The sequence below is a fragment of the Amblyomma mixtum genome, chromosome 2 (assembly GCF_055824585.1).
Source record: "Amblyomma mixtum isolate Tamu chromosome 2, ASM5582458v1, whole genome shotgun sequence".
NCBI lineage: Eukaryota > Metazoa > Arthropoda > Arachnida > Ixodida > Ixodidae > Amblyomma > Amblyomma mixtum.
The window spans coordinates 148,297,786-148,320,114 of record NC_143013.1 but is presented as its reverse complement, the minus strand read 5'-3'; the positions used below and the strand labels follow the sequence as shown (position 1 = coordinate 148,320,114).

The 22,329-nt window shown below is 49.5% G+C and overlaps 1 protein-coding gene across 1 annotated transcript; it reads left to right on the top strand.

Moving 5' to 3' along the window:
• The first annotated feature begins 8,311 nt into the window (after positions 1–8,311).
• Positions 8,312–11,063, top strand: LOC149361218 (uncharacterized). Its single transcript, XM_089568021.1, has 2 exons — positions 8,312–8,437; positions 9,180–11,063. The coding sequence occupies exons 1-2, from the start codon at positions 8,312–8,314 to the stop codon at positions 11,061–11,063; spliced, it is 2,010 nt and encodes a 669-aa protein (XP_089424147.1).
• Positions 11,064–22,329: the final 11,266 nt, after the last annotated feature.

Genomic DNA, 22,329 nt, shown 5'->3' with positions numbered 1-22,329 from the left:
AACGCCTTCTCTTGATCAAGGAAAACAGGAAGAGCCTGTGCGCGCCGCCCTAAAGTATACGCTAGGATGTCTCGCGTTACAGAAGGTAAACTGTGTTTCACGGCCTATGATGGAGCAAACTTGGTGGCATGAAATAAATGACGGGAGGAGAGCCCGTAGACGACGAGCGAGTAATTTTGCTAATACTTTGTAATCTAAATTTATTAGGGTGATAGGGCGCCAATTTGCCCGACATGTAGACAAAGGAGACTTTTTTGGAATAAGGACAATGCGGCCTCTTTTGAATGATTCAGGAATGACGCGCTGAGTGAAGCATATTTTTAGCACTTCCGGGAAAATGGGGCCTACAATATCCCAGAATTGTAAATACAACTCCATAGGAAGGCCGTCTGGCTCAGGCGCTGAGCCTCGCTTCATAGCGTCCAACGCCTCCTTGATTTCACCTGTTGTTGGCAGAGCCATAAGGCTGTCATGGAGTTCAGTGGAAACCTGCGACAAGCGAGCTAAAAATGGGCGTGCGGAAACGACATTGCGATCAACTAGAAGGAGCGACTGAGCAATACCCCTGACATGGCCAAAAAACGCACTAAAATTCCTGCCACCTGGTTGGGACTAAAGTCCCTTTATGAGCTTTTCTAAAAAAAGCTAAGTACCGAAAACGTTTGCGGCGCCGCCGACGCACACTATTGGACAGCGCCCACTTCCGGTTGGGAACTAGTTCCGTTCCGCCATGTTCTTCCTAAGTCGTCCGGCTGCATAGTTTGACGGCGCTTGCACGCTACGTTTCTTCGTGACGCGAGAAGCGCCCGGACTAACCTCCACTGATCGCAGTCGTGCAGAGCTGCATCTACGTTTTTCCAGATTACTGTAGATGATACTGACCTGGTTGTCTCGAAGTTTCCTTGCCGGCTTTAAATTGAGCGATGCCGCGAGCGGCCGGCATTTCGTAGTTCGGCTACTGCCGAGCACGTCTGTTGCTTACGGCGCCGCCGAGTGATTCAGTTGTTTTGCGGGCGCAAGTCAGCACAAATAAAGAGCTTCGTTTGCAAGTTTTGTTGCTGTCTTCCTGACCGCTGGACTGCCGTCACTACAACGTGACAGTATAGTTGTGCTGGTCACGGACATTCAGTGGAGGTGACTTTATATTTGTCGCTGTTTGCTGGAAGTCACTTTAGTTTATCGGGCTCTTTTTTTGTGTCCGCAGCAGCAGCCGAAATTCCGGGCTGTTGCACCTTCGGGTACACAACCCAGTCCGGAAAAGGTCTGGCGTTGTTTTCAGTGCCGCTGGCGAAGAACGATATTGTGCGACAGAAAGCGTGGCTCCACAGGATTGGGAGAAAAAATTTCAAGCTGACGAATTCTACACTCTAAAAAAAAAGGTAGTTGAGGTTACTACATTTTGGGGTAGTAACGACTGTCACATATATGACTACCTAGGTAGTAACTGTACGTAGTAACTGCAAGGTAGTAACATTTACTACCTCTCAGTAACTGTACGTAGTAACTGCGAGGTAGTAACATTTACTACCTCTCGAGAGAAAACACCTTAAGAAATAATCTAATGACTTTTGACATTGGAATCTTATGCATATAAGATAGTAATAGTGCAAAATAAGAGCCAAAATAAAAAAAAACTAGAGCAAAAACAAAAAAAGAAAAATTAAAAAATGCCTGCTTTCAGGAGGATTCGAACCGCCGAGCTTTGACTTTCTATCCTCAAGTTGTTTCCAACCTGCTGCTAATACTTTCTATCCTACCACGCTAACCACTACGCCACGCCACCAGACGTTAACTGGTGAACTTATGTGCCGTGATATGTGCAGCCACAATTGTGTCTTGTTTTTTTCATTGCGTGTAAATGTAGCAGCAGCATCTACATTCTCGCACGGGAACACAATGTTGTTGAGAAGGACCTTTCAGTGGCTGATGGCCAATGACATAAGGAAATCTTCTGTGTTAACGAAAAAGAGTCTCTGCTGAGTTTATATTGTCGAAAGACATGAATACCTGACTTCGTGGTGACTTTCTAATGTGTCACAAGGAGTGCATGAACATGACATCAGAAACTCAACGCCCATTTTTGTGCATCTTGTAGTAAACCAGAAGGAAAAGTGAGCACAAGTCAGGCACAATAGCTTGGGGTTGGTGAAAAAGTGCAATTAAGAAATCAAACTAAAGAATGGAACACATACGCGCTGCGTATATTGTATTGAAAGCAAAAAACAGCACTGGCAATTTTGTTAGATTTGCTGCAAATTAGGAAACCCTTTTCATTATATAAAAACATGGGGCATTGAGTAGCAATGTCACCGGGAATGTTAGTATACGTACATGTGCATATTCCGATCATCCATTTCCAGATCAAGGTAGTAATGGATACTACCAGGGTTATAACGAGGTAGTACAAGTGTAGTAACTGCCAAAAAACGTAGTAACAGCAGAAGTTACTACCTTGTTACTACTTCATTTTCTTTCGAGGTAGTAACAAGGTCGTAGCAACATAGTACATAGGTAGTAAGGGTTAAAAAAAGGTTGTAACAGCAGCCGTTACTACGTTTTCACTACCTTTTTTTCTAAGAGTGTAGCAAGTTATACGATGTAAGCTCAATTCCTGTTTTTCATCGTTGAGATTCGATGCTCTAGTAGCAAACTTTGGCTGGCGAGTCAGAATTGCTTAAGCTCCCAGCTCGCACTATGCTTGACGATTGTTTGATTACGCGCTGCTGTCCGCCTTTGTCATTTCGTAAACATGCATGTCAGTGCAAGTATGCGCGCGTATTTCAACCTACGGCCCCACTCCGGCACCTACTGCAGCTGGTCCATTGAGATCAAGTAGCCAAATCCTTTTCGCTCAGTAATGCGCCCTAAAACCGTAACCTCTTGCGAAGTGTTCTGCGGTACGCCCTGCCAATTCTTTAATAGTACCGCGCGACCGTCGACCAGCCGGCTTGTCAGCGCCTGATGACAGCGCTGAGCGGCAAAACGAGCGAGAACCAGTGCATCTGAAACAAATGCGCTTATTCTCGCTTGATTCGCGCTCCGCGCCATGATAAGGCGTTGTCCAGTCGACGCTCGCGCGGTACTATTAAAGATTGGCGGTGTGTACATAACTCGCGCTCCAATTAGATGAATTTACATGTGTTCACACTCGCGCATAGCATGTCTGATTTATTGGAGTGTCTGCTGCACAAGTGCTCTACGTGCCAAAAGTTTGTGACGCGGGCGCAAAGGAATTTTATTGCTGTGCGAAACCAACGGTCAGTCTCAGCATCCAGTGCCCATAATATACCTTTCATTCTATTCCCACCATACAAGTAATCCGCGAGGCAGCACCGTAATTATTTCGTGCATACCGGCACCCCGCAGACATCGGCTTCCCTGTCTGTCCTAGAAATTCATGAAGGGACTTCAGTGTGTTCACCTGCACAGCTAGGTTTTTGTATTTTTCATCTTCATGTATATTCCTAATACGACTACCCTTCTTTAAAGCTCCATTTTACTGAAGATCAATTCGAGCCCATAATTCCGAGGAAGCTTAGCATAAAGAAACAAATGCACTGCTGTCCCGTCAATATTCTCTCACCGGCCAGCAAAACTGCCCCGCAAACCGCCACAAACCGCCGTTGGTAGTCTTTGCAATAATATGCTATATATAAAGTTGCACGCGTGTCCGTGTTCTCTCGCGAACTGGCCGCCGCACCACAACTGCAGTTTTGCCGCACTCGCTGTCTCCGACAAAACTGAACGCAAATCACATTCGGAGCGCATTACTGGCACGTTTCCCTTCTTCTCATACCAAGCTCATTTACTACATTTTTCACTGCCCCTTACAGCAAAGCCGCGACTCTGCAAGGTCCGCCGTTCCAGTGCATACAACCGCGCCATCGGAGCGCGTCAGGAAGAACATGGCGGACGACGCGAGCCGCAGGGGAAAGGGCGGTAGGAGAGGAGGGACTTGTCGCTACTTAGCAAAGCTGATCTAGGGACTTTAGTTGGGACATAGCCCCGGCGGAAGATGTAAAGGCAGGGGCACCTTGAGGGCAGAACAGCTCTTGGCGCGCAAACCGTGGTACCTCGGGGTGAGCAGTTGTACTGCGTCGACAACGCCATGCAGACGCTCTCAAAGAGGAGGCACGTAAAAGACGCTGTAAACGCTCCGAAAGCTCGTCTTTCCATGCGCACATAAGCGACGAAGGCAACGGGGTGCGTTGAGCAATACGCAGCTACGCCGTCACCACGCGCACCTCATCTGACACGCGAGAAGGCCCATCGGAGGCGCACGAGCGCAGCGCCTACGCGTACAAGCGTACGCCGGAGCCGGTCTGCGCATGCGCGAGGCGCAGACGCGAGCTGGCACTGGCGCTTGGCAAACATCTGTCCATGTCAGATATTCGCGCCTCGCTCGCGTCGCGCTCGCGCCGGAAGTAGCTCACTGGTTTGCGTCGGTGTGACCAATCAGAGAACGCAGTTCTCTGGGAATCCGGTACGGCCCTTCGCGCCGTTTTTTTCGCCGAGCTGAGCTGAGCGCGAGTACCAGCCACAGGGGTCGACAGGCCATCGAGTTGCTTATGGTTTCCGACGTTTGTCGCGGAGCGGCGCTGGGCACGTAGGCGTTGCGCTCGTGCCCCTCACATGTGTCCATGGAGATAGGTCTTAAGGGCTCGGCCAGATGCGGCACAATGGTGACGCCACTACTCCTTTAGATTCAGATGGTTCCACTCACTAGGCACGGCCCCAACAACCGAAAAACGCAGAGCCGCGAGACCCGCGTCGAATCCAGCAACGGATGCTGTCGCATCGAGGACATCCTCCGGACTAGCCCCCTCAGGGACGGCGACATCAATGGCAAGAACTTTTGTAGGTGGCTGGCTCACCATATTGAGGCGACCGCCAGCCGAAGGACACCCGAACAAAAGAGTGCCTCCAAAGGTCAACACCGGCCACCGACGCAAGCCGGCGGCCGGAACCGCACCGAAGCGACTGACTAGACTGGGCTTTCCATTTCTACCAGAGGTTTCGTTTAGTAGTGATATACATGGTCTGTTCTGAAAGTAGTAGGACTCATTTTTTTAAACAAAATTCATTCAAGAGAATAGTACAAACGATTACAATTTTTCAAGGCAGCACCCTTCCGTACCTACACACTGCTCCCAATGACTTCTAGAGTTTTCGTACGCCTCCAGGAACGCCTGGACCGGAATGCTGTTTAGCTCCCTCGTCATGCCCTGTTGAACCACCTCTACCGATCCGTGATGTTTCCCCTTGAGCGTCGATTTTATTCTCGGGAATAGAAAAAAGTCTGGCGGGGCCAAGTCGGGGCTGTAGGGGGGCTGAGGCAGCGTTGCCGCCTTGTGCTGGACAAAAATCGGGGTCCTCATTGACATGATGAAGAAGATCCTACCGGTTCGCCTTTTCCTCTTCTGACAACACTCCCGGCACCAACTTCGCGCACGCTTTCCTCATGGATAAGTTTTCTGTCACGATCTCAAAAACTTGGGTTTGAGGAATGCTCAAGTCATTAGCAATCATTCTGATACTCATTCTACGATCATTGTTAAGTAAATGTTTCCCTCGCTACACATTTTCGTTGGTCTTGCTGGTCGAAGGGCGTCTGGAGCGGTCGTCTTCCTCCACTCTTTCCTTACCTTCTCGAAACAGCTTGTACCACTCAAAAAACACCTGATCTACCCATGGAAGCGTCACCGTAGGCCTCCTTAATCATGTTGTGAGTCTCTTTGCCCGTTTTACCAAGATTTACTCAAAATTTGATCGCGTATCGCTGATCCAGTAAACGCTCGATGATTCTGCGTGACGAGACGTTTCGACAGGGGTTCACAGTACAAGCGATCTCCTCTCTTCAACGGCCGAGAGCCGACTGCCGATTTTCCCCAGCATTCCCAATATCCCCCTTCAACGATCCTGCACGCGCCGACCGCCTCTCGTCCGCCCGTTCGCCCAGGAAAAAACCAGTCCTACTACTTTCAGAACAGACCCTGTACATACCCGCTGCATTTCTGACGACACTCCGCGCATGCGCACAACTGACGAGGCGGGCGGCTAGAATTTCGATGGAGGCTAGAGGCCCGTGTGCTGTGCGATGTGAACGCACGTTAAAGAACCCCAGGTGGTCGAATTTTCCGGAGCCCTTCCCAACGGCGTCCCTCATAGCCTGAGTCGCTTTGGGACGTTAAACCCTCATGAACCATAAACCATTTCTTTGATCTCACTGTTTATCCCTTCCTCTATGGCGCGGTTCGGGTGTCCCTATAGATAGGTGAGACAGTTACTGCGTATTCCCTTTCCGCAAAAACCAATTTTCAATTTTACGAAGGAATGCCATCGCCCGTTCGGCGCGACGCCTTGCCCGTGGTGCCACGGCTCAGCGCGCAGCCACGCTGACCTCGCGAAGCGGCTGGCGTAGTGCAGCTATCGCTACAAAAGAAATAGATGCCGTAGTGGAGGTCTCCGGAATAACTTCGACCACGTGGGGATCTTTAACGTGCTCTGACACCGCACAGCACACGGGAGCCTTTTGCGTTCTGCCTCCACGCAGTCGGGTTCAAACCCGGGTTCTCCGGCTCGGTAGACGAGCGACTGAACGACTAAGCCACCGCGGCGGGTCTTATTCCACCTTGTTTTTCTTCGCTTTCACTATGGATCACATTAAACTTTGTCAATGTTGCTTTCTTTTACGTAAAAAAAAACTCCTGCATCGTTTTGCACTCTTTTCACAGTGCGATAATGTTGGAAAGGAGAGGAGCCATGAAATATGTATGTTATTGGGTCGCGATGCCAGCCGCCCATCATGGAGCCCAACAAGGAGATGGGCAGGAAATTGCAAGCAAGTCCTGCCCACGCCAGCTGTACACCCCACCTATAACCAAATATGAAGCACGTCAGGGTAATTACACCACATAAGGTTAACCCTAGCCGCCAGGAAAAAGTAGTGATTAGGAGACAGGAGAGTGGTGAGAGTGGACAGGAGGACAGGAAAAGGCGTCTGCCGATTTCCCAAGGTCGGGTCAGGCCGGAGGTGCCGTCTATAGGAAGCTGGGACCAAAGTGGTGCGTTGCCTCCACCCGGGTGCCTTAAATGTCCAAACGCTCAGCATCGGCGCAACCACAAGAATCCCTTTTTCCCCGGACACGGCGATGCCACGCACAGCTAAGTGCGGGTGATCGGGTCCGTGGTGGCGCACTGCTCACCATCATCCCGCAGCGGGGATGTCCCTGCAGATGCTCAGGATCCCGTGGTGTCCAACTCACCAGCATCTGCACGCTGCAGATGCCCCTGCGGGGCGGCTTGCAAAGCTCTCCCAATGCGAAATGCGGGACATTAAGTTGAAGTGAACCAAGCTTGCTTCGTGCCTGCTCTGATGTTTCCCTCCGCATGCGGCGTTCCGGCTTCGATTTGAAAATATATCATGTAGCTCATGGAGCGTGCCATTCGCAGCCTATCTCGGGTTGGCTATCTGGTGACTGCTAAATGGGCGTCGCCGCTTTGCACTTTACCTGAAAGTGCATTACTTGTTTCATTTATTTATTCCTTGAGGGCCCGAACGCATTACATAACGATGGGGGACGTACTGGTTTCCATACGGCGAATAGCAGCGAAAGCATGCATATCAAAAAATAGCAACTCAAAGGAGCTGAAAATAACTCCAAAAAACACCGCAACTGCAACTAGAAAGAAAAGTGGCACATACCCACTAGATGGATTGGTCACACAGGGAAGCATCAACGAAAACGCATGGCAACGCACGGGCCTCGTCGCAAGAAGCACAGCTATATCTACTCTAGCAAAAAAAAAACGAACTGCGACTGTGGTAACAGCCGAAAGGGAAGTGGCTGATCACCGATTACGTGGACACGCAGCGTCGAGAAGAAGGTGGCCCTCAAAAGTGGCTGGGGTTTTTTGTAGAAAGCACAGTTAGCTTTTAAAGGAATGGACCGGCTGTGTGTACAGTCGAAGGCAAAAGTCTCCGGACCACGTGTTCGTCAAAAGAAGCTTATAGCTTTGCTATTAGTCGGCGGCTGGCGACCAAACTTGTGGGGGTAAAAGTTAAACTTTTGTTCTTTCATCTCCACAAGTGCGGTCTCCAGCCGCTGTCTGATAGCAGAGCTATAAGCTTTGTTTGAGGAACACGTGGTCCGGAGACTTTTGTCCCTGACTGTACGTGTGAAAGAAAACGTGCAACTTGGAGCAATACTACCACATGGGTGCTTTCTTGGCCACTGCTGCCGACACGCGCAGCTGGACGCACCAGTTCGTCCGGAGGAAGAGGAAGTGGCACAAATCGCGTCGTGGCGCCATGTCGACAGATGCGCTGACCGACCGAGGCCGAGGCGACGGCGACCGGCAGCCGGCGCGGGCGTTAGTGCCTGCCTCGCAGCGCAGGTTGGACGACAGGGAACGCGTCCCGGCGGGACAGGCACCGGTGAGCCCCGCTTGAGCTTCACTCGAGGAAGGGTCCTGCTGCTGGGTTGCAATGGACGGCAGGGCCACGCAGCAACCCGCAGCCCACAGAACACGAAGGAGAGTAAAAGGCAATTGAAATACGCAAACCTTGCGGTGGCAGTTAACGAAGGAGCGCCTTCGATCGCAACCCGTCGCGTTGGCTCAGTGGTTAGCGCGCTCGGCTACTGAGCCTGGGCTTTCATGCAGGCGAAACGCAAAAAGGCGTCCGTGTGCTGTGCGATGTAAACGCACATTAAGATCCCCAAGTTGGTGGAAATTATTCCAGAGCTCTCTAGTACGGCATCTTTCTTCCTTCACTCCCTCATTTATCCATCCCCTTACGGCGCGGTTTAGGTGTCCGCCGAGATGTGAGGCAGATACTGCGCCATTTCCTTTTCTAAAACCAATTATTATTGCTATTATTGCAATATACCATCACATGGCTTGGCCATACATAGCTCTGCCCAGCTATTCCGCCCCAGTAAGCAGGTGTTGTGTAGTTGTGGTCGAATTTCTGCAGATGTGTTCAGTAGTTGTGGTCGAAGAGCGACTTGCCTCGTCCGTGGCTTCTGCATGCGACAGATTTTCCAGCCTCTGGCTAAAGCATGCAGACTGCCCCAATATAATTGCAAGAATCGCGGAAAACACTCTTGTATTGTAGAAGTAGACCGCGGCTGTTTTGCCGTACTCTAAACGTTCTTCGTTTCCCTTCTGGCTCGCAGCCACGTGTGCAGCCCCTCGACCGATTCGTGATGCCCAGAACTTGGCTACTCATTGGCGTTCGCAAGGCAGCCAGCTTCGTCGCCATACTCCTCGGCGCCGCCATGCTGATCAAGTTCATGACGGTTGCTGACGAAACCCTCGCCGCTCGCCACACCCACGTCTTCGTGCGCGACAGTCAGCTGCTGTCGACGCTGCGCGCTGTCTGCGACAGCCACGTCTGCCAGAGGTACTCCTGGGAACTGCAGGCTTCTCTTGACGTGTCCCGGAACCCCTGCCACAGTCTGTACGATTTCGTGTGCGGTCGCTGGCGACGGGCAGCCAGCGCCCCATCAGTCCGCCAGTCCGCCGAAAATAGGCTGCTCACACAGGCAATGCTTTCTGTGGTCACTGCAAACAGCTCGGACAGGGAACCAGACGTCATTTCAGAGACGGTTACGGGACTCGTGCGGTCCTGTTTGTACGCCAGAGGTGACCCGTCTGAACTAGTGAGTTTCCTGGGTAGGCGCGGCATCCTGCCGTACAAGTGGCGTGGCCCCTACGGCGTACTGAACAACCTTGTAGACTTGTCTGTAAACTGGGACATTCACGTATGGTTTGACTTAAGCATTGCCGTGCAGGACAGTGCGGCGCCCATTGTGCATATTCGCATTAGCGAAGCTTTGGAAGAATGGGTCAAGGTGTTCAAGAAAATGGGAAGAACTGAAAAATACAAAAGGAACGTTGAGAACACCTTCCGGCTTCTCGGTCTGCGAAATGAGCAGCTCAGTGCAGCGTTGCATCGCGCTTCAACAATGAATACGCTTGTCAGCTCAGTGCACAGAAGTACCAAGAGAGGGCCGGACAGTGGGCCACTCGTCCTGAACATCGAAAAAATGGCAGCGAATTTGACCCCCGCAGTTCCAGCGACTGCATGGCTCGGTGCACTCCGCGCAGTCGAACCTTCTCTGGCGAACATGTCCGAGCAGACCTTTGTGCTCGTAAAAAGTTCAAGGATGCTACGCGCACTTAACAGCCTTTTTGAATACGGGAAGAACAGGCAAGAACACCTGGCGGAACACATTGCCTACCGCACCTTTCTGGAAATCGGCTGGATGGTCGACGAGCGCAACTCCACCCTGCGTCCATTTCAGTGGACCACTGAGAACTTGGAGACTCGCTGCCTGCGTGAGGTGGAAACGATGGTGGGCCGCGCCTGGTACAGCCTGTTTCCCGCGCTACGCGGAGGACGGCCACAACGTGACGTGTTGACCTTGGTGCAGTTCACCAACACTTCAGCAGGCAACATAGGTGGCCCGTATGGTGCGTCGGTACCCTCCGACGTACTCCCACCATTCCAGCCGTCATTCTTCGCCAACTGGGTCGCGTACAGAGAGGCGAGGCGTGACCTGGAGTCGTCTGGCCTCTACGACATCCTGAGGATAGATCGAGCGGAAGACCGATCCTGGCACCGGGAGCAGAACTGGACGGTGGAGCCGCTGATATTCTCCTACCCTTTCTTCCACACCCAACTACACCCGGCGGTGAATTTCGCGGGCGCCGGCAGGCTTCTGGCGCGGGCCTTGCTCAGCCTCTCCTCGGCTAATGTCTCGGCCCAGGAGATCGAAGAAAAGGCGGTCGCTGCAGCCTTACGCGCACTGCACGAGAACCCCGAGACGCCCGACGGACGTGCCGCTGCGCTCCCGAACAGTACCTCCGTGGACGAACTGTTCTTCATGGCGTCGTGCTACGCGGTTTGCGACACCGACGACGTCGGCCACACAGCGCGCAACAAGTGCGACGGCCCCGCGATGCGGCTGCGGTCTTACGCAGCGGCTTTCGGGTGCAAGCCACCGCTAGAGAAAATGTTTCCTCCTCAGGAAACATACATCGACTTTCGCATCTAGGCGCCGCCAATTTGACGCGAAATTTATTTACTTTGGGTTACGCTCTATTCCAAATTAAATATCTGCCAGCAGGTAAAGCCAGACCAAGTAATTCTAGCACGTCTTTCTGCGCCTATGCCGCATAAGTACTGTAGCGCTTAGAGTTAAGGGATTATCTGCGTGCCTCCACTTTCGAAGGTTCAAGAGCAGCGTGACGTGGAAGTGCAGTGGTGGGTAGCCTGTTCAATCATATATACACAATCTTGCGCTTGATATCAATATCCTGGCGTAGTCTTGAATGCAGGCTCGTTCTCTTTGTACGAGGTCATACGGGAATCTTTCCAGGGCATGGACGGTGCATACTGCATCAGGCTCCCAGACTTTTCAGGAAGCTAATTTGCCTGACATTTTACTCGTTCTTCTCAGCAAATACGCTTCCCGTAACGTTACTTGCTTTGGCTGCTTGTTGCATCATGTAACCTTCCCGCTGCTGGCGGCTGCATGGTTGGCTGTTGTGGTCATTTTATTTTTTTATTAGTTGAATTTTGGCTTACACTGTCCGCCACTAGTCACGCTTTACTTTGCGCCTGAGAAATCTTGACATTAATGCTCGGCTTTCCGATCAAAAATACTGATAGGGGTTTCCATGGGTCCGATATCTGCAGGTTTTATAGAATTTCCTATGAGTCGTGCATTTTTCTTGTAGACCCAAAGATGCTTCATACTTGAAACAGCGCGAAAGACGGGACAAAAGGAGTCAACACAGCGCTTGTGTTGACTCCTCCTTTTGTCCCGTCTTTCGCGCTGTTTTAGGTATGAACCTTCACCAACAAGCCCAGTTCGCCACACTTGTCTATACATACTGTCGCGTGGCTACGACGACACGTACAGGGTCGTCCACTCTTAGTGAGAATCTCACTCCGTGCTGCCGGCCATGGAGGAAAAAAAACTCAGGGAGCGTGACGTCACGCAGCCAGTGTTCGCAAGCCGAGTGTTTACGAAGCCGTTTTCTCCCTCAGTTCTTCTAGTTCTTCGCTCTCCGAGTCTGTCCTTTGTTTTGATTCTGGTATGTTTTAGTGCGCGCGTATGTGCGACCCGCGGCCCAGGCGTCTACAGCAAGGAGGTTGATCTACAGTTAGTCTGCCGCGCTAATCTGCGCATGCGCGCGCGCAGCGGGGCTAGATTTTACCGCACGCTATCACGTGGTGTGATCACGGGGGGGACACACTCTTTTTTTTTACTATATCTTTACTTGTTAAGACTAGGCTTCAAGGTTGTCGCCGGCCGCTCCCTCCTACGTTTTTTTTTCCTCCATGTTGCCGGCGCTCCGCGGGGCGCCTCTGGGGGGCGCCGTAGAAACTATTGCGCAGGAGCAGTGAGAGCCGCAGGCGGGGCTTCGCGCGTCGTCTGCTACAGTGCGCCTTGTACTGCGGTGAAGTTAGCTTCAATTTTGCTCTGCGCCCGCAAAAACGTCGATCGGAGAAACGTTTCTCACTAAATAAAAGACTCCCCGGAAACCGATCAGCTGGTTTTATCCCGTCGCAGCAGCAGTAGCAAAGTCTTCTGCGTGCCATGGTGAAGTTGAAACCTACAAATAAGAACACTGGGGAGAAAATGCGCGTCACGTAATATTCAGAGCTTTATATTATCGCTGCCGCGCTACGATTGGCAAATATTTTAAATCCTTGGCGTCTTGCGGAGTAGCTGGCAATAAATGTTAGCAGACGACTGCTCTTGTCTGCTGAAATCGCAGCGCAACGAAAATTAATCGGAGCGGAATAATACTAGTACAGGTGCAGTTATATTTTCAGTCTACTATTTTGGCTTCGTACAGATTGAGGTAGACGGCCAGGCTGACTCATCAGCATTTGAAAATAATCCGTAAGGCTTACGTGGACCTCAGTCTTCATCTTTGCATGGCTTTAAGTAATTTCTAAGCGGATATTTATTACAGTTCCAGGTTGCCGTAGCAAAGAGTGCCGTACCGTGTTCGCGCTAAGTTCCAAGTGTGGCTGGCGTATTTGAAGCTGAACCTCTTGAATCAGGTATATGGGCAATTTAGTCCACGGCTTTTCAATCTACCTCTACGCTTTCCATCAAGGCTTTCGGATGAGTGTTGCGGTTAACCCATAGAGAAAGATATTGGTAAAGAGCGGACACTCGGCGAAATCTGGCCCCAGGAAATGACGCGCAATCCTCCTCCTCCACTAGATAATCTTCCAACTCCAGGATGGCGCCACCAGTCTCTAAACGCGCGCGCGCGCGCGGGCGGGTAGCCGGCGCGGCGGCTCAGACCCATCCGAGTGGCAGACAACGGAGCGTCGTGGGGGCTGTTTTGTGCGCGTGAAAGTGTGCGGCGTATTTGTTCGTGCGGGCAGACCGCAATTTTTTTCGTCTCTCTTGCCCTTCGACGCAGAACTCCTCCTGTTTATGACGGCGGCAAGGTGAGAAATGTTTATTTGTGGAAGTACGCTGTATTGCATGCAATTTAGGCGGCCGCGCCGGCCGCCGTTGCCTGTCTGCAGTTCGTGAAGCGGCGCGCTCGCTCTGTGGCCAGCCGGCTGTTGTTCACGGCATTCTTGCAGTTTGTGACAACGTCAAGGAAGGAATGTTTTGTTTTTGCAAAAGTACGCTACATTTCAAGCACTTTATGCAAAATTACGCTGCATTTCGAGCACTCTAGCTTAGTACGCCGGCGCAGTTGTGAAGGGCGCGCGCACGCTGTGTCATGCTACGCCGTGGCGGGAGCGGCGGGAGGAATGATGCTGCATGATGCAGCCTCGCCGGTCGGTGCGTAGAAACAAAAAAAAAAAACCTGCCCACGGCCTGTGGCCCGACGCGCTGTGCCTAGCGGTTAGTTTTGCTTGGTTTCGCGCTTTCTCGGGACGTCACGTTTTTGTATGGCCCCCGACAATATGTAACTTCTTATGGGTGACATTTGTCGGTGTAAGGTTAAAATGTACTTTTTTGAAAGTGGGCGAACGGCGAAGACGACCGTTCCCGCGCAGCAAGTACGGGACCGTAGTTTTCAAGACTGGTGGAAAAAAAAGATGACGCACGAAAAGCTCAAAAACCTTACTCTTGTAGTACGTATGTATGTATGTAGTACGTGTGAAAGAGTCCGTTATCTACGCTCGTGGAAACGCACATTTCGCCCGTGCATTGACAACACAGGGATGCGCTTTTGAAAACCGGCAAAAAAAGGCAACGCGTCGGGCTTTCTAAACTCTAAAGAGCTTGAAAACCAAGAACTGTTGCGTCGATAGTTTAATTTTCTATGCTTCTTAAAACATACGTTGCACCCGTGTATTTCTCAGTGCCCCTAACACATTGTGTACTTCTGGTTCGTAGTCCGTGTTGTGGCAGTCTTTGTACGAAATATTCTCGAACAAACCGCGTACTCTGCTGTCCACCTAGGTTTTAGAAGGTAGACTATAACGTCGGGGAATGTAGAAATGCTTGCAAAAAGCTGATTGGTATCTGCCGTGTAGTACGGTATGTGTATTGTACTTTGCGCAACGACGTTCAGCACGCGAGTTTCGCAAAAACATGTTTACTCCGCTCGTAATTTCGTTCCCTCGCCGCTTTCGCACCTTTTCACTGTTTACAGAGTTACAATATAAGGTGACTGAGAATGACCATACTTGCGAATTTTTCAGGTGATGCCACCCGTCGGCAACACCTGCTGTGTGCCGTGGTGCCGCAAGAGGATCACCTTGAGCAGGAGGCCAGGAACCATCTTCCGCATCCCACGGCTTTGTTTATGTTGCACAAAATAAATGTTCTCATTTCACTCAAAACCTGGTGTCTTTTGTGGAGTGCTAATATTTGGCGAAGGCTGTGATGCAGCTGCGTTCATGGCTGGTCAAAAGCACTCGAAATCTATTTAATTATACGCTGCCAACGGCGCAGCGGGGCGCGGCGTATGCTAACATTCAAACCGCGCGCCCCTGAAACCGGAACCGGAAGTCGTCCCAGGCAGCGAGGCGCAGCGCATGCAGCCATTCAAACTGCGCGCGTTGAAACCGAAACCGGATGTTATGAGACTCCAGCCGCTTGGTGCGCTGCAGTCAAATGGGCCGCTGGGCCCTATGGGAGTGTCCGCTCTTTACCAATATCTTTCTCTATGGTTAACCTCCCTGCCTTTCCTCTTCTACATCCTCCTCCTCCTCCTTTTCGGATGAGTGCTCGAAACGTAATCTTTTCTCCGGCCTACCGTGACAGTGCAACTTCCCGGCTGCGAAATTTCTATGACGAAGTTTACCTATAGATGTAAACTGTCAGGTCACCCCGCTGTCTGCCGCCGAGTGGAACTGCTTTCGCAAGTCATTCGGCGATTAAGAGTACAAGAACGTTGCGTTATCACAACTGCGACCCAAAATGTGTCTCCCACCTGTCTATTCCGAGAGCGCAAATGCGTGTGGTCGCTTCAGTGTTTTCTGCTTGTGGGCTGCACTAACCGAAATGTCCAGAGTGCTGGAGGACGAAAGACGGCTAATTGTGGATTTAAGTCTCAGGGGCAGAAACGCAGAAACGAATTGCAGCAGGAACTAATCGTGCAATTCACACAGTGAACAGAATAATTAATGCATACCGGAATGAAGGCAGGCTTCAGGATGCCCCTCGGCAACCTCGTAGCAGAGCGACAACAGATGAGGAAGACAGAGAGCTAGTAGCTGCTGTGGCGGATAACCCGAAGATGTCCGTACGGGAGCTGCAAGTGGAGCTGGATTTGAAGCATGGTTCCACCACTACAATCAAGCGCCGCCTTTACGAAGCCAGCCTGAAGAGCCGGACTGCTGCACAGAAGCCGCGCTTGCGTGCTCAAAACAAGGCGAAACGCCTGGAGTTTGCGCAAGAACATGCGGATTGGTCGGTGGAGAACTGGAAGAGCGTCGTCTTCACGGACGAGTCTACTTTTTCTACTAGGTGGGACCAAAGAGCTCGAGTCTGGCGCCCCATCAACTCGAGGTAAGTGGCTTTGTTCATAAACCTTTCTTATAAATTAATGGGTGGCAAGTTTGGAAAACATTTTGAGGAAAATTATTCAGCTTGAAATTTAGCGTTCCGGTGAATGCGTATACTTTGCGTAATATACTTTTCAATCGCGCAGCAGCTCTTTTCTTTTTTAACATCGTCGGGCGAAGATTGATCCGTGTGTCCGGCTTAGGTATATGTGCCTAAAGCCATCAAAAAAAAGCTTGAATACAGAACTTGAAGCTTGAATACAGTTGCGCGCAACCCGTTCCGATTTTGACCCCTGTCTTATCAAGAGGCATCGATTGCGAATAGCGTAAAAAAAATTGTGTTGTGCATTGTGAACTGCTTGGACGGCAATACTTTTCCGTGCATGAGGTGCTCCCGCTAAACTACAGGTCAAAAATGGATATATGTAGGTTGAAGCTTGTAAGCAGCTTTCAGGATTCATATTGCGAAGTTTGCTAATGACGCTTTTAATAAAATCATTATATACGTCAATTCTCAATTTTTTTTAGTGTTTCTCAGCCACTAGGCAGCGCAGCCGATTGACGCAAAGGTGGTATCGCTAAAAATGCAGCCAAGCCATTATTTATTCACTTGCTTGTGGTAATTATCTTGTCTTCTAGGAATACAAGTTCCGTTGGCAAACTCACTAAAATTAACCCATAGTATGCCTTCATAATTATCCCTTCCTTGAAATTCGGTTTCGGATGGCTGATGTATAATTCTCATAACAAATGTATGCATATTAGAAATGTATATGTTATTACATCAAATAAGTGCGTTGTAACAAAAGACAGTTACTTCTTCGACGACACCTGAACACTGTTTTTTTTTTTCGTGGCAATAAAGCAAGCAAGAATATAGTACCTGAGTTGAGTTGAGCTGTTGTATGCTACAGGTGGAATTAGCCTTGCTAATTCTGCCTGCAATTGCTCCACCTTAGCGTCAATTATACGTTATTAATGTCCTAAAACCGGTCAGATCTGCACCGGTATGCGCAGAGTCACTTGTAATACCTGCACTCCATCTTTCTTGCAGGTATAAGCCGCAATACATCCAATGAGTTGCCGCAAGTGGAAGGACCTCCGTGAGTGCATGGGGCGCCCTGACGAAAGATGGTCTTGGACCTCTAGTCCGAATACCCGCGCGTTTCACATCGGAGGGCTATTGTTCTAACTGGACGATGTGGCTCTGCCATTTCTGATAGACGGCCCGTTCCCTGACATGGACTTCGTTCTGCAACACGACCGTTCCCCAATACACACATCCAAGAGGGTTGCCCCGTATATGCAGAACCGGGGAATTGTCGTGATCCACAATCACCAGACCTTAACATCATCGAGAACCTATGGGGGAACATTAAAGTTCCGTTGTCAGGTCAAAACCTGCATGGCTTGTCGGCAGACCTATTGTGAACAGCAGTCCAAGAGAGTTGGGAGGCATTAAGAGCCAATGTTGACCTCTGCACTTCCCTCTACAACTCCTTTCCTGGCAGGATGAGAGCTGTTACGCGCTACTAGTCCATCAAGAGTACGACCAGTCGCGCTTGCGTCGAGACGGGCTGCAAGGATGCGCCTCGCTTGACCGTTAGTTCCAGACTGCCTTATTTCTGTTTCTCTTTTTTTTTGCCATTCCTTTTTTGCTTGAGCGTGCAAGAGAACTTTATTCGCGAACTTGTTTCTTTAGTAAGTTTGTTATTTTGCTGCTTTCTGTGCATATATGCCAAGTAAAACATATTGGTATTTTCCTTTGCCTCTTTTTGTTTCTATAATTGTGCGAGTACCTTGCTACACTGTTCATATTATACTTATACAATATCTCCGTGGTTATTGTTTCCTATTCAGCGTCGATATTCTGGTCTCCCCTGATCTCACCAGATGAGAGCACTCGTTTACCAATGGTGGATATCATTTGCCAATAAAATAGGGTCGAAGTTTTAAAATTTTGTGGGAGAGTCGTCGTTGAGTAGAGTCTAACCCCCGTATTCACAAACGCACCTTACACTTATATTTTCTCTTCGTTCACTTAAGAGGGCCCTAGCATGTTTCACAATCAAAACTTATACTTAAACTGAGCAGTTTTGCGGCCTTAACTTAACGGTAAGTGGGCATTTTTCAAGGTAGGCTGGGAGCTACCTTAACGCGCTTCTTATCACATCCAAGATGGCTACCCACTATGAAAGCTTCTCGGCGCAAGTCGACCTCGTCGCCTTGAGAAGAGAAATAGAAAGCCGGGAAGGTCGACCATATGGGAAAACATTACGGCGCATACTTCGGGACCGCATCAACCCAGTGGAGCATTACGAAGACAGGGAATTTCTCTCCCGGTACCGCTTCTCAAAACAGGCCGTGGTGCAGCTGCTGGCGATGCTGCCGCTACGAGCGAACACCGACGACCGCGGCTGCCCCGTGCCGCCACCGCTGCAACTGTTGGTGACGCTGCGTTTTTATGGTGCTGGAACTTTCCAGGTAGTGAGTGGGGACCTGCTAAATATTTCTCGACCCACTGTGTCGCGAATCGTTGAGCGTATCAGTACAATGATAGCTGTCAGATTGTTTCCGGAACTCGTAAAACTACCAGACAGCACTCAAGCCCCGCAAATAATGCTGGAGTACTACAAAATGGCTGCTTTTCCTGGCGTGACAGGTTGCTTGGATTGTACGCACGTCCGCATCAAGAGCCCCGGAGGTGACAATGCCGAGGTGTACAGAAATAGAAAAGGATATTTTTCTCTCAGTGTTGAGGTATGTGGTCGCTACAGCTTTAGCATATTGCAATGGGTAAACTTAGCTGGAGAAGTTTTTTTTTTCAGATTAGTTTTTTTATGTTCCATAAGTTAAAAAACACATGGTTTTTTGTATCAAGATGAGTGAGATATAAGCTGAAAACAGTAATACCATTACAGGCTTGCATAAAATCTATTTTCAAAAATGACTTCAGTTATTTAGCCTTCAGCAAAGCGGAAAGTTGGGCAAGTTGGATAACGTTCATGATGTAAAAAATAGCGCACAGGGAACACACGGGACGGAAAGTAAACGACGCAGACAAGCCCTCTGTTAACTTGGCAGACTGTGAAATCGATTTTTTAGCCTCAGCGTTGCATTGAATTCCTTTTTTGATAACGGTTTTTTTAACTGATCTTCCACAGCGATGAGTGGCGCCTGATGCTTCAATTTCAATTTTTTCCTCTGACTTGGTCTTTCCAGGAGGGACTGTTTGTGGTTGTTTTTGTTTTATGTTTTTTAAAGTGACTACCTTATATTGCGCGCGTCAGCAATAAACCTCAGTTGCGAGTTAGCGCTTGTCTGCGTCGTTTACTTTCCGTCCCGTGTGTTCCCTGTGCGCTATTTTTTACATCAGGAAGTTATTTAGCCTTCGCATTGGTGGGATGAGGCGCAAGGTAATTAAAAGTGCTACTGAAGCTGCTGGCATATGACTCCCTTATTATTACTGGTTTGTTCCCACGTTAATCATTTCAAACTGTTTAGTTTTGAAAGGTAGCCAATTGAAACACAATCTCTTCTGCTCCTGCTGCTGCAGCACTATCTTAAGCAGCCAAGTGGCATAACCCTGAAGCAATAATCATAGCTCAACAACGAATGCAGTTAATGAGAACGATGGCATACATTGCCTCTGTTGAAACTGGCTTGTTACCATTAATCATGTCAAAGTGTTCTCGTCCTAAAATAGGCTGCAAAAGAGCTGACTGCAAAGACATCTTGCTTCCACAGGCAACCACAGGGTCTGGATTACAATTTTTGGACCTTGTCGCGAGGTGGCCTGGCTCTGCACATGACAGCCGCATCTTCGACAGCAGCTATGCTAGAGCCAAGTTCGAAGATGGTGCTGTGCCAGGAATCTTGCTAGGAGACTCTGGCTATGCGTGTCGCCAGTACGCAATGACTCCATTTAAGGAGCCTAAAAACAGCGCTGAGCGAAGGTAAGTTGTAACTACAACGTGATCGTGTGATGCATTTATGCCATATTGACCAGTGTAGTATTTAAGACAACACTTTCTTTGTAGGTACAACGCCCCACAGAAAAGGACACGCAACAGTGTTGAGAGAGTGTTCGGTATTTGGAAAAGGCGCTTCCCATGCCTAGACATGAAACTACAGCTAAAAACAACCACTTCTGCCTTGGTCATAACGGCTTGTGATGCCCTCCACAACCTGGCCCTGCACCTGAAAGATCCGATTCCTCCCGACGTCCAGCCCTGCACCACCACAGTGTCTTCTCCTGCTGTGCTTCCTGCAGGAACAGTGCAAGCAGGTGCAGAGGCACAACCACAGGACACCCGAAATGGATTCAGAGTCCGTAACCAGATCGTTCGGCAGCACTTTTCGTCACGATAGTGCGGCAAACTTCCTGCTGCTGAAAGGTTTATGCAAACTGTGTATCACCGATAATACAGGCCCATAATACAGGTGTAGCAAGTAGGACTGCTGGTGTCAAGCCATCTGTATTCACTTTGTCAAGCCACCAAACCAAACTAATACCAAGCACCCTTATTTTACACTATAAACTTTGTTACAAGACCAAGTGAATGACAGTAATTTTGTTTTCAAAATTATTTAACTATTAACTGCAAAGATTGCGATTACATCTTTTTCAGTTATCCTTTGTTGTTATGACCCTGCATGTATTGTATTGATAAAACATTACAATGTTTAACCTCTTGAGGTGTCAGAAAGTTTTGTTGTATTATCAATATGCATGCAAACTTCCTATGATGACGGCTTCCTATAAAGAGTAAAGGCTTATAAATCTAGGTGGCTGGCCAGTCAGCACAGTGCTTCCTGTACGCTATTGAGCGCTATGCATTTTGGCTCACACAATTTAGAAATAGTGAAGCCAATCAGCCCGAACTGGACTGTTCACTTTTTATTTGCGCAGTCAGAGTTGCACCTCTTTCTGCAGCAACTGCAATTTCAGCTTAAAAATTGCAGCTTTTGGTTTTGCATTCTGCAACTTTTGAACATTGATTGCCTTCTTCTTCCTTTCTGCGTGCACCATGCGCATGCGCTGCACGTGTTCGTATCTTCGCTGATTTTTTTTCCTCGCCCACAGCTTGAAGGCGCGCTTCTAGCTCTTCGTCCAGTGCTGTCCGGCGTCGACTGGTCCTACTCTGAGGACCTGCGTTGGTGCTTTCGGTAATGGAGCTCGTGCTCTGACGTGCCACTGGGGCCACAACGGAGGGCTGTCGAGTTGAGTGCCGTGGTGGTAGTGGCAGTTGATTAGGTGATTTTGGGGAGATTATATCAGTATCACCCTCATAGATGAAATCAGGGAGTTCCTCCGCATCTGGAAAAGATTGTTTTGCCATGAGCATTTTCTGTGCTTTTACTCTTTGATGTGGACAGAACTCAAAAAAAAAAAAATTGTGCCATGTGAAGTCTGCCCAGGCCTCATGCTCTCACAGTTTCAAATCATGCTTTCGTTTTTTTTTATTATTTCGAAAACTTGCCATAAGACATACTAGAAAAAGATCAGGCTTTCATTTTGTCAGCCAGACGAGTTCATTTTAAAACACTGGAAAACTCAAGCATCAGTGAACTGCTAAACCCTTACCCTCGTTCCCATTGAACGCGACACTTGCTGCAGTAATCGCCTGCGTTTGCATCGGCGCCAGCAGCCCAGCCACAGCTGCTGTGCACTCGTGAGAGGAGGCTGCGTTGGCCCCTTCGTGTCGCGGGCGATCGCCGTCGAAAGGGTTGTCGATAACCTCGGACATGTGCGACGCCACAGCACCAACCCTTTCTAGCTCCTCCGTCAGCGATGACGGCACCGCTGAGCCGCCGCCTTAAAAACACAGGAGAAAATTTCATGAATATCACGCTATCCTTACACATTCTCTCTGACAACTACACTACTTCTCGCCCGAAAATCCACGCCCGTTAAGAGATTTTTGCAGCATATGAACCCGGTGGAAAGAAACAGGTTTACTGTAGCGGCACACTGATGCGACAAGAAGACAGCCTACCTGTACGGAACAACTCCTTTGTGTCAGTCGCCTTGGCTCTGCGCCACTTTTCTTAAAGATTATCCCAGCATTAGTGAAGCTGCTGTCTGCTGCGCGGGCGAACACCATGCCGGCTGTTGAACTGCTGCTCACTCTCCAGCCACACCTTCTTCTGGCTGACCGACACTGCGTCTGTCCGCTTATTTTCAATCACGCTTTTACGCCGATCCTCGAGGTCGATCAGTATTGCTCTTTCTTCTTCCGCAAAATTGATTTTCTTTCTTTCTCCTCCCGTTGCAACAAGAAATATACTAACTTGGCACGCAAAACAGAAAATATATA

Excerpts from the sequence above, each read along its gene's own strand:
- LOC149361218 (XM_089568021.1), top strand. The coding sequence starts at position 8,312 with ATGTCGACAGATGCGCTGACCGACCGAGGCCGAGGCGACGGCGACCGG. Across the intron at positions 8,438-9,179 it reads TCCCGGCGGGACAGGCACCG|CCACGTGTGCAGCCCCTCGA; the intron begins GTGAGCCCCGCT and ends TCTGGCTCGCAG.